We start from the raw sequence: 13,308 nt of genomic DNA, 5'->3' as shown, positions 1-13,308 counted from the left end.
ACACTACCGAAAAGATGTGCTGAGAGTAGAGTCGGTGCAACGGATGGCCACCAGGATGGTCTCGGGGCTCAAGGATCTATCGTACGAGGAAAGGCAGAAAAATTTGCGGCTGTACTCACTCGAGGAACGTAGGGAGAGAGGAGACATAATCGAGACGTTTAAGTATATTACCGGCCGTATTGAGATGGAAGAAGAGATTCTCTTTCTCAAAGGACCCTCAGCCATAAGAGGGCATCCGCTCAAACTCAGGGGCGGGAAATATTTCTTCACCGAGAGAGTGGTTGATTCTTGGAACGAGCTCCCGGTGCAGATGATCGAGGCAAACAGCGTGCAAGAATTTAAGAGCAAATGGGATGCCCATGTGGGATCCCTTAGAGGGTTAAGCCAAGGGAACCTGTCACCAGGAGTGGGATCCCTAGGATAGTAGACTTGGGGGTGGGTCAGTAGAGTGGGCAGACCTGATGGGCTATGGCCCTTATCTGCCGTCATCTTCTATGTTTCTATGATCTTCCTTTGCTGAAGCCGTGCTGGCTGGTCCTCATCAGATCGTGTCCGTCAAGGTGCTCAATGATGTGGTCCTTTATCAGTGCCTCTACCATCTTTCCCGGTACTGAGGTCAGACTCACCGGTCATAAAGGGATTGGAGATGGAGAAGAAAGAGTGAGAGAAAGAGCTGGGGTCAGTAATGGGCGAGAGAGAACAGATAAGATGGGAAAGGCAATGACTAGAATGTGAGGGAAAGACAGGAAATACTGTAGGATACTGGTACGAATAAGACACAGGGAGGAAACGGAGAACTAGGAAGGAAAAGGCAGCATTATTGCGTTTGACAGACTACTGAAGTGGCCCAAAAGGCATCATAGCGGTTTACAGTCCAATAAAATAACAGCAAATAACAACAGAATCATACTTAAAATATCACATAATGGAAAATACAATAAAAGATTTAAAGGAATAAAAGATAATCTTATGTATCAGTCAAGCAATTTCTCCTTTAAAAAGCCCTGGGTTGTCTTCTCTGGGTTCATAGACACAATCGCGCGCTGACAACTGAGTCTTGTATCGCTTGCAAAGGGAGCGACATTAAAATAGACGGTCCGCGTGGGCGTGAACCGAAAATATAAACATACCTGTAAATGAAGAAACGTGGAAGTACGTTCGCTCTCACCAGAGGCGAGAAAAATCTGCGCAAGACAAATATTCGTTATAGATGAAGAACTAATGGACAAAGTCAGGCAGCGAAAGGAAGGAGGAAACGTAACCATAGCAACGAAAACGCAAAACGCAAAAAGTCAAGGGAACCGTGCGCGTGGCCTTCGTTCGGCAGGCGCCATCTGGAGGCACGCTGAATTGTCTTGCGCTGAGTCATCCTTGCGCTCAATTGTCTCGCATGGGATTGTCTTTGCGCTGAGTTGTCTTCGCATTTTTGTCGGCGCACGATTGTCTTGCGCGCAATTGACCTGTCACCGTCATTTCCCCAGAACCCCATTGGCAGTACAATCCTGCATTTCTCCCCTGCCTACTGTAGTTCAGCATCTGTCTCCTTTCCTCCCCCCCCCCCAGTGTGTACCTTCAAACTTATCTTCACTGACTTGTCCCACCCATCAACAAACGGGAAGTTGAGTCACGGAGGGGGGGGGGAAGGGCTGCAGATCAGGCCACAGGACATTTGAAAATACATGGCGAGAAGGGTGGGGATTGAGGGGGAAAGGGGGAGATTAATGCTAGATAATGGGAGGGAAGGATGGAGGAGAAGCATTGTTGAAACCGGAGGAAATGGTCGCAACTTTTTGGGTCACTTTTAGTCCTAAAGCTGCCCTTGATTTACGATTATACGATGGCCTTCTAGCCACACAAGCAGCAAAACTGGACTACCAAGTCTCCAATTTACTGATAACGACTCCAGACTACAAATCGTTCAGAAAAGAAATAAAAACCATCCTAATCTAATCTAATCTAAACCTTAAGTTTATATACCGCATCATCTCCACAAATATGAAGCTCGACACGGTTTACAAGAACTTAAATAATAGGTAGAGAAGGAAAAGGTTTACATGAACTTATATGTAGAAGGGAGGAAAAAGAGGGAAGGATAGAATTACAATTTGAAGACAAACTAACATCTCAAGACTCATCCCAAGACTCGCTCTACTCTTCAATTCCTTCTTTTGTAATCTGCCTTGAACCGCACGGTATTGGTGGAATAGAAATCACTAATGTAATTTATAAATGAAATCAACTTATCCATAAGTATATCCAATAGGTGGATGATGGAGACTGAGAACTGGAGGGGAGGGACGGAGGAATAAAACCAAAAGAAGAAGATGACAGAAATAGAGAAAAAATGAAAAGGATCAGAGTTAGAGTTAGATATAAGAGGGGAAGAAGATGGAAAGAGAAAAGCAGAAAATAGAAATTACCCCTGAAAAGGACTTGGGGGAGGGAGGAACCAACAAATAAGATGTAGTAGAGAGATCAGGACCAAAATGGTCAGACAACAAAGATTTTTTTTTTTTTTTAAATTGGATTTTTAATAGAAGTATACAGTCCTTTATCCAGAATCCTTATGACTAGATGGATTTGGGAATTTTTCAGGTTTCGGAATGGTAGTCGAGAACATTAGCAATTAGGAGCTTAGTGGAAGTGCTGTCTGATAGCTTAGCAGGACTAATTTGGTAAAAATTTCTCATTTTCCACTTCCTTCTGCTATCCATAGTGGAATGCGCAGCTCTAGTGGATGAATGTGTCTCGCTAGGACCTGTTGATTTCAGAGCAGAGACTTTGTCCCTGTATTTAAAAGAGAAATTGTGCAATTACCATGTTAGTCTACTTTAATAAATGGAAATGAAACCAAGGAAAATAAGGCGATACTTCTTTTATTGGACTAATACAATACATGTTTTAACAAGCTTTTAAATACAGAATGGAAGGAGGAACAGGGAGAATGACATCAGCCCTGAAAATGTAGATTCCTTGTATTTCATTCCGCCGCTCATAGTCTGCTTTTTTTTTTTTTTTTTTTGTCTCTATTTATTAGCCAACGGTCTGAGTTTTCCTTTTGTAAGACAGAGAAAGATTCTTGGAGCATGCAGATTTTGGGTGCGATTGTTCGCTTTCTCCAACTGGTCTAGAATATTTTCGGTGCTGTCCTTTCACTGGTGGGGTTTGTGCAATGTTTTGCGTTACTTCTCGGCATCTGGGGTTTCTAATTCCGTTCTGTCCCTGTTGCTGGGAATCTGATTGGTTGATCTGGGAATACTTTATATGATTGCTGTGGGTACTGGAGCTGCATTGTGCAGCCTTTGGAGAAGAGAGAAATAGAAAGGCTAAATAGGGGGGAGGGGAGGGAAGAGAAAGGAGACAGAAATCCTAGCACTCCCCTGATCTTGCAATCTGCTACATTCAAGTTTTACTGGATTTTCTCCTCATGTTATCCACTCGTTCCAGAGCGTTAACCTCCCTGTACAAGAGGCAAACCTTACCATAGTAATCATCATGCAGTTTCTGGTGCCTCTGGCCAATGCTCTTGCCAAAGACCCACATCGATAAGGTCTGGTGCATTCGGAAATGCGACCGCTGGTTGAAACTCTTGCCATTCGTAGTGTGGATCCTCTGATGCCTCGAGTGTCCCTGTTCACTTGAAGCTCTTCCCACACTCGGTGCCTTTGTCCCCGTATGAATTCTGGTTCATGCTCTTCCTAAACTTGATACAATTAAGGACGTTCTAATGGCTCCACTGTTTTACCTCTTCAGTGCTTTTCTAGAGCTGGGACTGGAGAAGGGTGGATGTGGTCCCTCTCCACAAACAGAAAAGAGGAGAAGCTTTGGAACTAAAGATCTGTTCATCTGACCATTATGGTGAGTAAATGATCAGAAATGCTTCTTAAACAAAAGAGTGAGGCTCTGGAATCAAATGGATTCCAGAAACCAAGGGAGATGGTTTTACTCTTTGACTGGATGACCAGTGTGGTGACAGAGGGTAGAAGAAAATGGAGTTCCCTCTGAGGAAAGATGTGTTACCAGTGCTGTGAACATAAGAATTGCCACTGCTGGGTCAGACCAGCGGTCCGCTCACTTGGCGGCCCTCCGGTCAAAGACCAGCGCCCTAACCGAGACTAGCCCTGTCAGGTTCTGTTCTTGGGCCCGTTCTTTTTAACATTTCTGTAAGCGATAGAGCTGAAGGGCTGTCAGGTAAGATTTGCCTCTTTGTGGATGACACCCAGGTTGGGTGTGGGTAACATGAGGAAACCTGAAGAATGGTCTGAAATATGGCGACTAAGATTTAATGCTAAGAAATGCAGGCTGCAAAAACCTGAGGGAGAGGTATAGTTTTAAGGGGTGACATACCTCTGAGCCCAAAAGAAAAGCAGGATTTGGGAGTGATTATAAGGTGGCCAGGCAGACATCAAAAGATAGAAGGATGTTCGGGTGCACAGGCAGAGGAATGGCGATAATGCCTCACTGCCCATCTCTGGCGAGACCCCATTTGGAATACTATGTATAATTCTAGAGATTGTACCTTCAAATAATATGAACAGGATGGAGTCGGTCCAGAGGACGACTACTAAAACAGTCAATGGGCTTGAAGCAGGAGACAGAGGGAAGATATGATAGAGACATTTCATTATTTCAATTGAAAAGAAGCTCTGTAACCAGGGGGCACAGGATGAAGGTGAAAGAGGACAGATTCACAAGTAATCTAAAGAAATTCTTCACGGAAAGGGTGATGGATGCATTGAACAGACTCTTGCTGGAGGTGGTAGAGATGAAGATTGCATGGCAGTGGTTCTCAACCCAGCCAGTCGGGGTTTCAAGATATCCCTAATGAGAGAGATTTGCATATAGTGGAAGTGACAGGTATGCAAATCTCTCTCATGCATATTCATTAGGGATATCTTGAAAACCCGACTGGCTGGGGGTCCCCTAGGGTTGAGAACCACTGCTTTAAGGGAAAGCAAGGGAGAGTAGATGGTATAGATGGGCAGACTTGTTAGGCCGTATGGCCTTAATCTGCCATCATTTTCGACGTTTCTATGTTTCACATGTTCTCAGTCCCTACATGGATTCTCTGGTGCGTCTTCAGTGTTCCTTTGTGATTAAAGCTCTTCCCACACTCAGGACAACTAAAAGGTCTCTCTCCAGTGTGTGTGCGCTGATGCATTACAAAGTCTGATCTTTGATTAAATTTCCTCCCACATTCAGCACACTTGTGAGCACCTTCTCCCGTGTGGATTTTCTGGTGTCTCATAAAGTCAGATTTGTGCCCGAAGTTCTTTCCACACACCGTGCAGTGATAAGGCCTCTCTCCCGTGTGAATTTTCAAGTGTCGTACAAAGTCCGACTTGGGGCTGAAGACCTTATCACATTTAGGACATATAAAGGATCTTTTTCCTTTCAGCATACACTCGTGCGATGAAAGATATTCTTCACAGCTCAAGCTTTTCCCACATTCAGAACAGATAAATGTCCTTTGTCCGGTATGTGTTTCCAGGTGGGCTTCTAAACACCCCTTATCCTCAAATAATTCATAACATTCAGGACACTTGAAAGATTTCTCTGGAGCTAGACTGCTTGGCTGTGAAGTGCTGTCTGGGAGGTCACTCACACATTTCGATCCATCAGCTTCTCTCTCTACCGAGCCCTTTTGCTTTGAATTTAAGTGAGAGCTGGTCTGGACATTCCAGATTTCAGCACCATCTCCATCAACGCCTTCCATGCTGATTCTATCAACCTACAGCAGAGAGAGAGAAAAACAAGGCAGAAGTGAGAAAAGGAGTAGGGGGCACATTTATTCCATTGGCAGGAGAAAGAAGAGAGCAATGAGAAGAGTCTGAAGAGGTTAACTCTGCTAGACACCTCATGTAAATCATGGGACTTGCAGGAGAATCTGGAAGAGACAGATTAGGATTTTTTTCAAAGCCAAAAAACTGTCCAAACAATATTAAAATTTTGGTTAAAAAAAAACAAAAAGCAGAGCATAACTTAGACCAAGGGTCTCAAAGTCCCTCCCTGAGGGCCGCAATCAATTCGGGTTTTCAGGATTTCCAAAATGAATATGCATGAGATCTCTGTGCATGCACTGCTTTCAATGCATATTCATTGGGGAAATCTTGAAAACCCGACTGGATTGCGGCCCTCAAGGAGGGCCTTTGAGATCCCTGACTTGGACTGTACTGTAAGACGGCTGGAGACCAATCCCAGTTGAGAGTTTTAAAAAGTTGTATAAAGTCTCTACTGCATGTTGCTCTAAGTCTATAGGATAGCAGAGACCTCTAGTGGTTCTAATAAAATACTGCACTTTGACCGATTGGTGAAATAATGGTGCGAGGACACTCAATGTGGAGAGAAACTGTGGCGGGTATAACCCCCCCAACCACTCCGTTTGAATTCTTTGTCTTTGGCTCCTGCTTTCCCAGTTATCATAAGGGGACAAAAGTCTTTGGCTAGCCACTATAATGTGGGAAAAGGAGTGGGAAGCAGCGAGAGCATTGCTGAGGCTTCTGCACTTTCCTGAAGGTATAAACTGGAACAGGGAACCCGTCCACCATCACTTTTGAGGAGGAAGAGACAGGAGTGGAGCTGTCGGAGAAACAGAGGATCCTTGTCCTCAAAGCAAGAGGGGGTTCTACAAATTTGAAGAGAACAACAGAGAGCTCTGATCTGGGGAGCAGGAAGAGATACAAAGGAGGCTCACAGGAGTCCCAGAAAAACAAAGAAGTATTTTTATTTAAGTAAACCCCTTTGGGCAAAGAACTAGAGTAAGAAATTCTGCACCTCCAGTTCTGAAAACAGAGAAACGCCCCAACAACATGGCAAAGCACAATCGGGACACTTCCCCTTGCTACTCACAAAGCTCTTATTCTCATTACATACCCAGATCAAGGCACATCATCCCTCCATCCATTAGATCACGAGACAGTCTTTGGAACTTCAGGAAAGCCGTGAAAACCCAGCTCCGTAACAACCCGCGTCTACACCCCGGACAGATGGATCTCAAAGGCATCACCTAATACACCAAACGGCATCTCTAAACTCACAGGCCACCGTAAAGATAACCTGAATTACCACCACATTCTCCGACAACAAAGATACACCCATTGCTAGGAAAGCTACGTTACTTCCATGTTATTCCTACCCTGTGAACGAGAGCCTGAACGAAATGCACCGAGCATACATACAGCAAATAAAAAACAAGCAACGTGTACCAGAATGCTGGGAGGCTGAGACATAGTTTGGGCTCAGGCAGTGGTTCCTATATGTTACCTTCACTCTGACACGTTTGCATTTTGCATCAGAGGAGAGGCCTCCGGGTCAGTGCCAGCAGCATGTTACATGCTACATGAGCTGCGGGGTGGGGAGGAGCGAGGGAAAGAGACAGAGATGCCCACTTTGGGTTCAGGCCTGACCACCCAGCAGCTACAGGCTGCCAGCAGTGGTTCCTATACGTTGCCAGCGGCCACTACCAGCCGAATGGGCTGGGGAGAAAGAGAGAGGCTGCACGGGCTGCGAAGGTGGAAGGGAGGGAGGGAGGGAAAGAGACAGAGATGCCCACTTTGGGCTCAGGCCTGACCACCCAGCAGCTACAGGCAGTGATTCCTATATTTTGCCAGCTGCTGATCTGGATCCTTCTCTTTGACACGCTTCTGGGTCAGCGCTGGCAGAATGTAGAAACCACTACAGGCAACCTGAAGATGATGCATGGGCTGGGTGGAAGAGAGAGGCTGCAGGGAGGGAGGGGAAGGGAGGGGAAGCGAGAGATGCCCACTTTGGGCTCAGGCCCGCCCCAAACTGGCTGTCCGGCTACGCCACTGCTGGGAGGCACAGATGGAAAAACAGAACAGGCTGGACTGCTACAAATCCCTACCCAGAAACAATACACCAGCAGACACAGAACGAGGGATCACAGAGCAGAAGTGAACAGATTCTTTATGCAATTGAATAGTGGAGAGAAAAAAATGCATTTCCCACTGCAATGTGAGTAAAATGGTGTGGTAGCGTTTGAGTCTAATTTTACAACTAATATATTGAAATAAAACAAAGCGCAAAACTGCCTTTATGAAGAGATTCATCCAAGACGGTATACAGCAAGAAAAATTCAACCTAACCCTAGTAAAAAGACCAAATATAAAGAAATACAATAAGTGAGGTCAAGTCAACAGCAGTAAATTGAAATGATTTCAAAAATATACTTATTAACAGTGCTGGAATTCCAAAGAGAGAGATAATAATACCTACTACAAACTTACAAAGCCTCTAATAAGCTCAAATCACAGAGATACGACATGGATGCTTTTCTATAATATTACAGGCGTACGTTTTGACATTTATAGACAGTCCCTGCTCAGAAGAGCTGACAATCTAACTTGGACAGGCAGCTTAAAGGCATTCCGATGGCAATCTCACAGGAAGAGGGAGGGGTGGAGAAGGGGAGAAAACAGGGCGACATGGATGGATGATGAGGTGTGAAAGAAAGCCAAGTTTATTTTAGAAATTTCTATACTGTTAACAAAATGTACATACATAATCTTAAAACATAATAAACTAAACATACCAAGAAATTTTAAAATTTATAGCAAAAAAAGTCTGCCTAAAAACAAAGCTTAAAGTAAGTAAAACTTAATAAGTTCTTTGTTAAGTCCTGTCTACTGGGTGTCAAAATCTTTGATCATTTTGATTTCCAGAGGTTCGGGAGCTGACATCAAATGCCTCAAATGGAGAATGCACCATACACTTCCTGGGATCTAAGAACTCAGCCACCAGATGCTGGTAAGAAGGAAGATGTTCCAATGAGACTTCCGGTAGTAAGTCAAGAAGTTCTAATTTAGGATTCTAGTAGCCAGCATGGATTCTTGGAACACTCTGCACCCAAATGGATCCAGAATTTTGCCTTCTCCTCCGGGACGGGTTGGCGTGGGTTCTTGCATTCTTTAGAGCAGAGTCTATAACCAAAGACTGATGTGGTAACTGTGGTCTGTCGAACCCCGGGCGGGACTGAATGCAATAGAGAGCATCTAATCTGCGTGGTGCCACTGGGATGTCAAGCGGGGAAGCGCAGGTTTTGAACAGGTCTCCTTCATAAGGCGGTGGAGAGGAGTTCTTACACAGTCCTTAGGCTACACTGTATAGTCAAGTGCCGCCAGGAGCTCTGCTTGAGGCTGGGTTACAGATTCCATGGTGATAGGCAGTGTCTGCCCCATCTGTCTGATAAATCTTATAAAGGACAGACGATCTCATGGGGCAACCTTCAGCCCGAAGGAAGGCTGGAAGACTCATCTGCTGATAGGCCAGAAAAGAAACTGGAAGAGCGGAGAGATATGTAAATAAAGGCCTTGGTGAAAAATGCCGTTGAGTGGGACGCCAAGGAGACTTCTCAGGAAACTACAAAGCCATGGCATAGAGGGGGATATACAAAGATGGATAGGCAAATGGCTGGATAACAGGAAGCAGAGAGTGGGCATAAATGGGAAGTTCTCCGACTGGGAGAAAGTGACTAGTGGTGTACCCCAGGGCTCGGTACTTGGGCCGATCCTTTTTAATATTTATATCAATGACTTGGAAAGCGGAACATCCAGTGAGATCATCAAGTTTGCAGACGACACAAAACTCTGCCGGGCAATCAGATCGCAGGAGGACAGTGAGGAACTCCAGAGCGATTTGTGTCAGTTAGAAAAATGGGCGGAGAAATGGCAGATGAAGTTCAACGTGGAGAAATGCAAGGTAATGCATTTAGGCAGTAAGAATAAGGAATACGAGTACAGAATGTCAGGTGCAACTCTGGGAAAAAGTGAACAAGAAAGGGATCTGGGTGTACTGATAGATAGGACCCTGAAGCCATCGGCACAATGCGCGGCAGCGGCAAATAAGGCAAATAGAATGTTGGGCATGATAAAGAAAGGAATCTCGAGTAGATCGGAGAAAGTTATAATGCCGCTTTATAGGGCAATGGTCAGACCCCACTTGGAATACTGCGTCCAACATTGGTCTCCCTACCTAAAGAAGGATATAAAACTGCTGGAGAGGGTGCAGAGGCGAGCAACTAAACTAGTGAAGGGTATGGAGAAACTGGAATATGAGGATCGACTTAAAACACTGGGATTGTTCTCCCTTGAGAAAAGGAGACTGCGTGGGGATATGATCGAGACCTTCAAAATACTGAAAGGAATTGACAAAATAGAGCAGAGAAGATTATTTACAATGTCCAATTTGACACGGACAAGAGGACATGAAATGAAGCTAAGGGGGGGCAAGTTCAGGACTAATATCAGGAAGTTCTGCTTCACACAGAGAGTGGTTGACATCTGGAATACTCTCCCAGGGGAGATTATTGCAGAATCGACAGTCCTAGGCTTCAAGGGCAAACTAGATGCATATCTCCTTGAGAGAGGCATATAGAGATATGGTTGGCTATAAAATAAGCCAGGTGTATACCTGGCAGGGCCTCCGCGTGTGCGGATCGCCGGACTTGATGGACCGAAGGTCTGATCCGGAGATGGCGCTTCTTATGTTCTTATGTTATGTTCTTATGAGACATTTGCCAAGAAGAAGAATTTCGAAAAGAACATCTAGAGCAGGGGTGTCAAAGTCCCTCTTTGAGGGACACAATCCAATCAGGTTTTCAGGATTTCCTGTCGTTTGTGCCATCGACTGGTGGTTGACTGTCGGCTTTCCCCTGTCTTTTAGAAGGCTTTAAACTAAAAGACAGGGGAAAGCCGACAGTCGACCACCAGTCGATGGCACGGACGACAGGATGCCCTGACGAAGAAACCAAGGGCTACTACTCATACACAGGAGGGGACGACCTCACAGCAAATAAGTGAGATAAGGCAGGAAGGGACAACTCGGACACAGGAGGGGACGACCTCACAGCAAATAAGGGAGATAAGGCAGGAAGAGACAACTTGGACACAGGTGGGGACGACCACACAGCAAACAAGGGAGGCAACACAGGAGCGGTAAAGGACACCGTGAAAGAAACAGTAGGGACAGCCAAGAGTAAAAAGTCCAAAAAGGTAACACGAAGAGAACTCAAATGTATGTATACAAATGCTAGAAGTCTAGGAAACAAAATGGGGGAACTAGAGACAATAACAAGACAGGACAAATTGGAAATCATTGGCATAACAGAAACTTGGTGGAATGAAGAAAACAATTGGGACACAGTACTACAGGGATACAAGCTATACAGAAGAGATCGAGTAGGGCAGAAAGGTGGAGGTATTGCCCTATATGTTCAGGAAGGAGTAGAATCTGTTGGAGTGGCCACGACGGAAATGAAAGAGAAGCTGAAATCCCTCTGGATCAAGATTCCTAGTCAAAACGGCGCAAACACAAAAATTGGCCTTTACTATCGTCCCCCAGGACAGGCGGAGGAAATTGACTCGGAAATGATAGAGGAAATCAAACAAGAATGCAAGACAGGCAATGTAATAATAATGGGAGACTTCAATTTCCCGGGGATAGACTGGAAACTAGGAACCTTCAACTGTGGCAAGGAGGCAAAGTTCCTGGAGGCGCTAGGAGATTGCTTCCTGGAACAAATGGTAAAAGAGCCGACAAGAGGCAACGCCACCTTGGACTTGGTCCTAAATGGCCTCACGGGACCGACAAAAGAAGTAGAAGTCACGGTCCTGCTGGGGACGAGCGATCACAATGTGATCAACTTTAAACTTGACATCAGGAAAGGGAAACGTACCAAAACCTTAACCACAACCTTAAACTTTAAAAAGGGGAAATACGATCGCATGAGAGCCATGGTAGAACAACGACTCAAGAAAAAGGTGGACAAACTTGAAACGGTAGACCAGGCATGGGCTCTACTGAAAAATACTATCACAGAAGCACAAAATCTCTACATTCTGCGGTTTGCCAAAGAACGGAGAACAAAAGGCAAAGGAGAACTGGCATGGCTTACCAAACAGGTGAAGGAAGCCATAAAAGAAAAGAAGACTCTTTCAAAAAATGGAAACGCATGAAAACAACCGAAGCTTGGAACAAACATAAAGATGACCAGAAGAAATGTCACAAGGCGGTGAGGGACGCCAAAAAGGATTATAAGGAAAAAATAGCGCAAGAGGCCAAAAACTTCAAGCCCTTCTTTAGATACATGAAGGAGAAAAAACCCGCAAGAGAGGCAGTGGGACCCCTGGACGACCAGGGAAGAAAGGGGTACATCAAGGAAGATAAACAAATTGCAGACAAACTAAATTCCTTCTTTGCGTCCATCTTTACGAAAGAGGATACCGCAACAATACCAGAAGCAGTGAAAGTGTTTAGAGGAGTAATAGAAGACAGCCTCACCACAGTTGAAGTGGACTTGGACCAGATATACTATCAGATTGACAAACTTAAAAATGACAAATCCCCCGGACCGGATGGAATTCACCCGAGAGTCTTAAAGGAATTGAAGGTTGAAATCGGAGAGTTATTGCAAAAACTTGCTAACCTGACAATCTGAACTGGACAGATACCGGACAACTGGAAGATAGCAAACATCACACCAATTTTCAAAAAAAGATCAAGAGGAGAACCAGGCAACTACAGACCTGTGAGCCTTACGTCTGTCCCTGGAAAGATGGTTGAAGCACTCATCAAGGATAGCATAGTCCGGCACTTGGATACACACGACTTGATGAAACCCAGTCAACATGGCATCAGGAAAGGGAAATCATGTTTAATGAATTTACTTCAATTTTTTGAGACTGTGAACGAACAAATTGATAGTGGAAAGCCGGTGGACATAATATACTTGGACTTCCAGAAAGCGTTCAACAAAGTTCCACACGAAAGACTTCTCAGGAAACTACAAAGCCATGGAATAGAGGGAGATATACAAAGATGGATAGGCAAATGGCTGGAAAACAGAAAGCAAAGAGTGGGCATAAATGGGAAGTTCTCTGTCTGGGAGAAAGTGACTAGTGGCCCAGGGCTCAGTACTTGGGCCGATCCTATTTAATATTTATATCAATGACCTGGAAGAAGGAACATCCAGTGAGATCATCAAGTTTGCAGACAACACAAAGCTATGCCGGGCAATCAGATCACAGGAAGATAGCGAGGAACTCCAGAGCGACTTGTATCAGTTTGAGAAATGGGCAGAGAAATGGCAAATGAAGTTCAACGTGAAGAAATGCAAAGTAATGCATTTAGGCAGTAAGAATAAGGAACACGAGTATAGAATGTCAGATGCAACTCTGGGTAAGAGCGAACAAGAAAAGGACCTGGGTGTACCGATAGATAGGACCCTGAAGCCGTCAGCACAATGTGCGGTGGCAGCAAAGAAAGCAAATAGAATGTTGGGCATGATAAAGA

At 44.8% G+C, this 13,308-nt stretch overlaps 2 protein-coding genes across 2 annotated transcripts in view; both read right to left on the bottom strand.

Moving 5' to 3' along the window:
- Positions 1-2,860: 2,860 nt before the first annotated feature.
- LOC117354768 (zinc finger protein OZF-like) overlaps positions 2,861-13,308 on the bottom strand; it is a 265,018-nt gene continuing 254,570 nt past the window's right edge. Inside the window, exon 3 of the transcript XR_004538243.1 lies at positions 2,861-5,731. The gene's annotated coding sequence lies outside the window, so the exon portion shown is untranslated. The remainder of the gene's footprint in view (positions 5,732-13,308) is intronic.
- Positions 5,039-5,716, bottom strand: LOC117355042 (oocyte zinc finger protein XlCOF15-like). Its single transcript, XM_033932988.1, has one exon. The coding sequence runs from the start codon at positions 5,714-5,716 to the stop codon at positions 5,039-5,041; it is 678 nt and encodes a 225-aa protein (XP_033788879.1).

The sequence above is a fragment of the Geotrypetes seraphini genome, chromosome 2 (genome assembly GCF_902459505.1).
Source record: "Geotrypetes seraphini chromosome 2, aGeoSer1.1, whole genome shotgun sequence".
NCBI classification, from domain to species: Eukaryota; Metazoa; Chordata; class Amphibia; order Gymnophiona; family Dermophiidae; genus Geotrypetes; species Geotrypetes seraphini.
The sequence above is the reverse complement of the archived record's forward strand: the minus strand, read 5'-3'. Positions and strand labels throughout refer to the sequence as shown.

What these genes read in the sequence shown, in the direction of transcription:
- LOC117355042 (XM_033932988.1), bottom strand. Translation starts at nt 5,716, where the DNA reads ATGGAAGGCGTTGATGGAGATGGTGCTGAAATCTGGAATGTCCAGACC.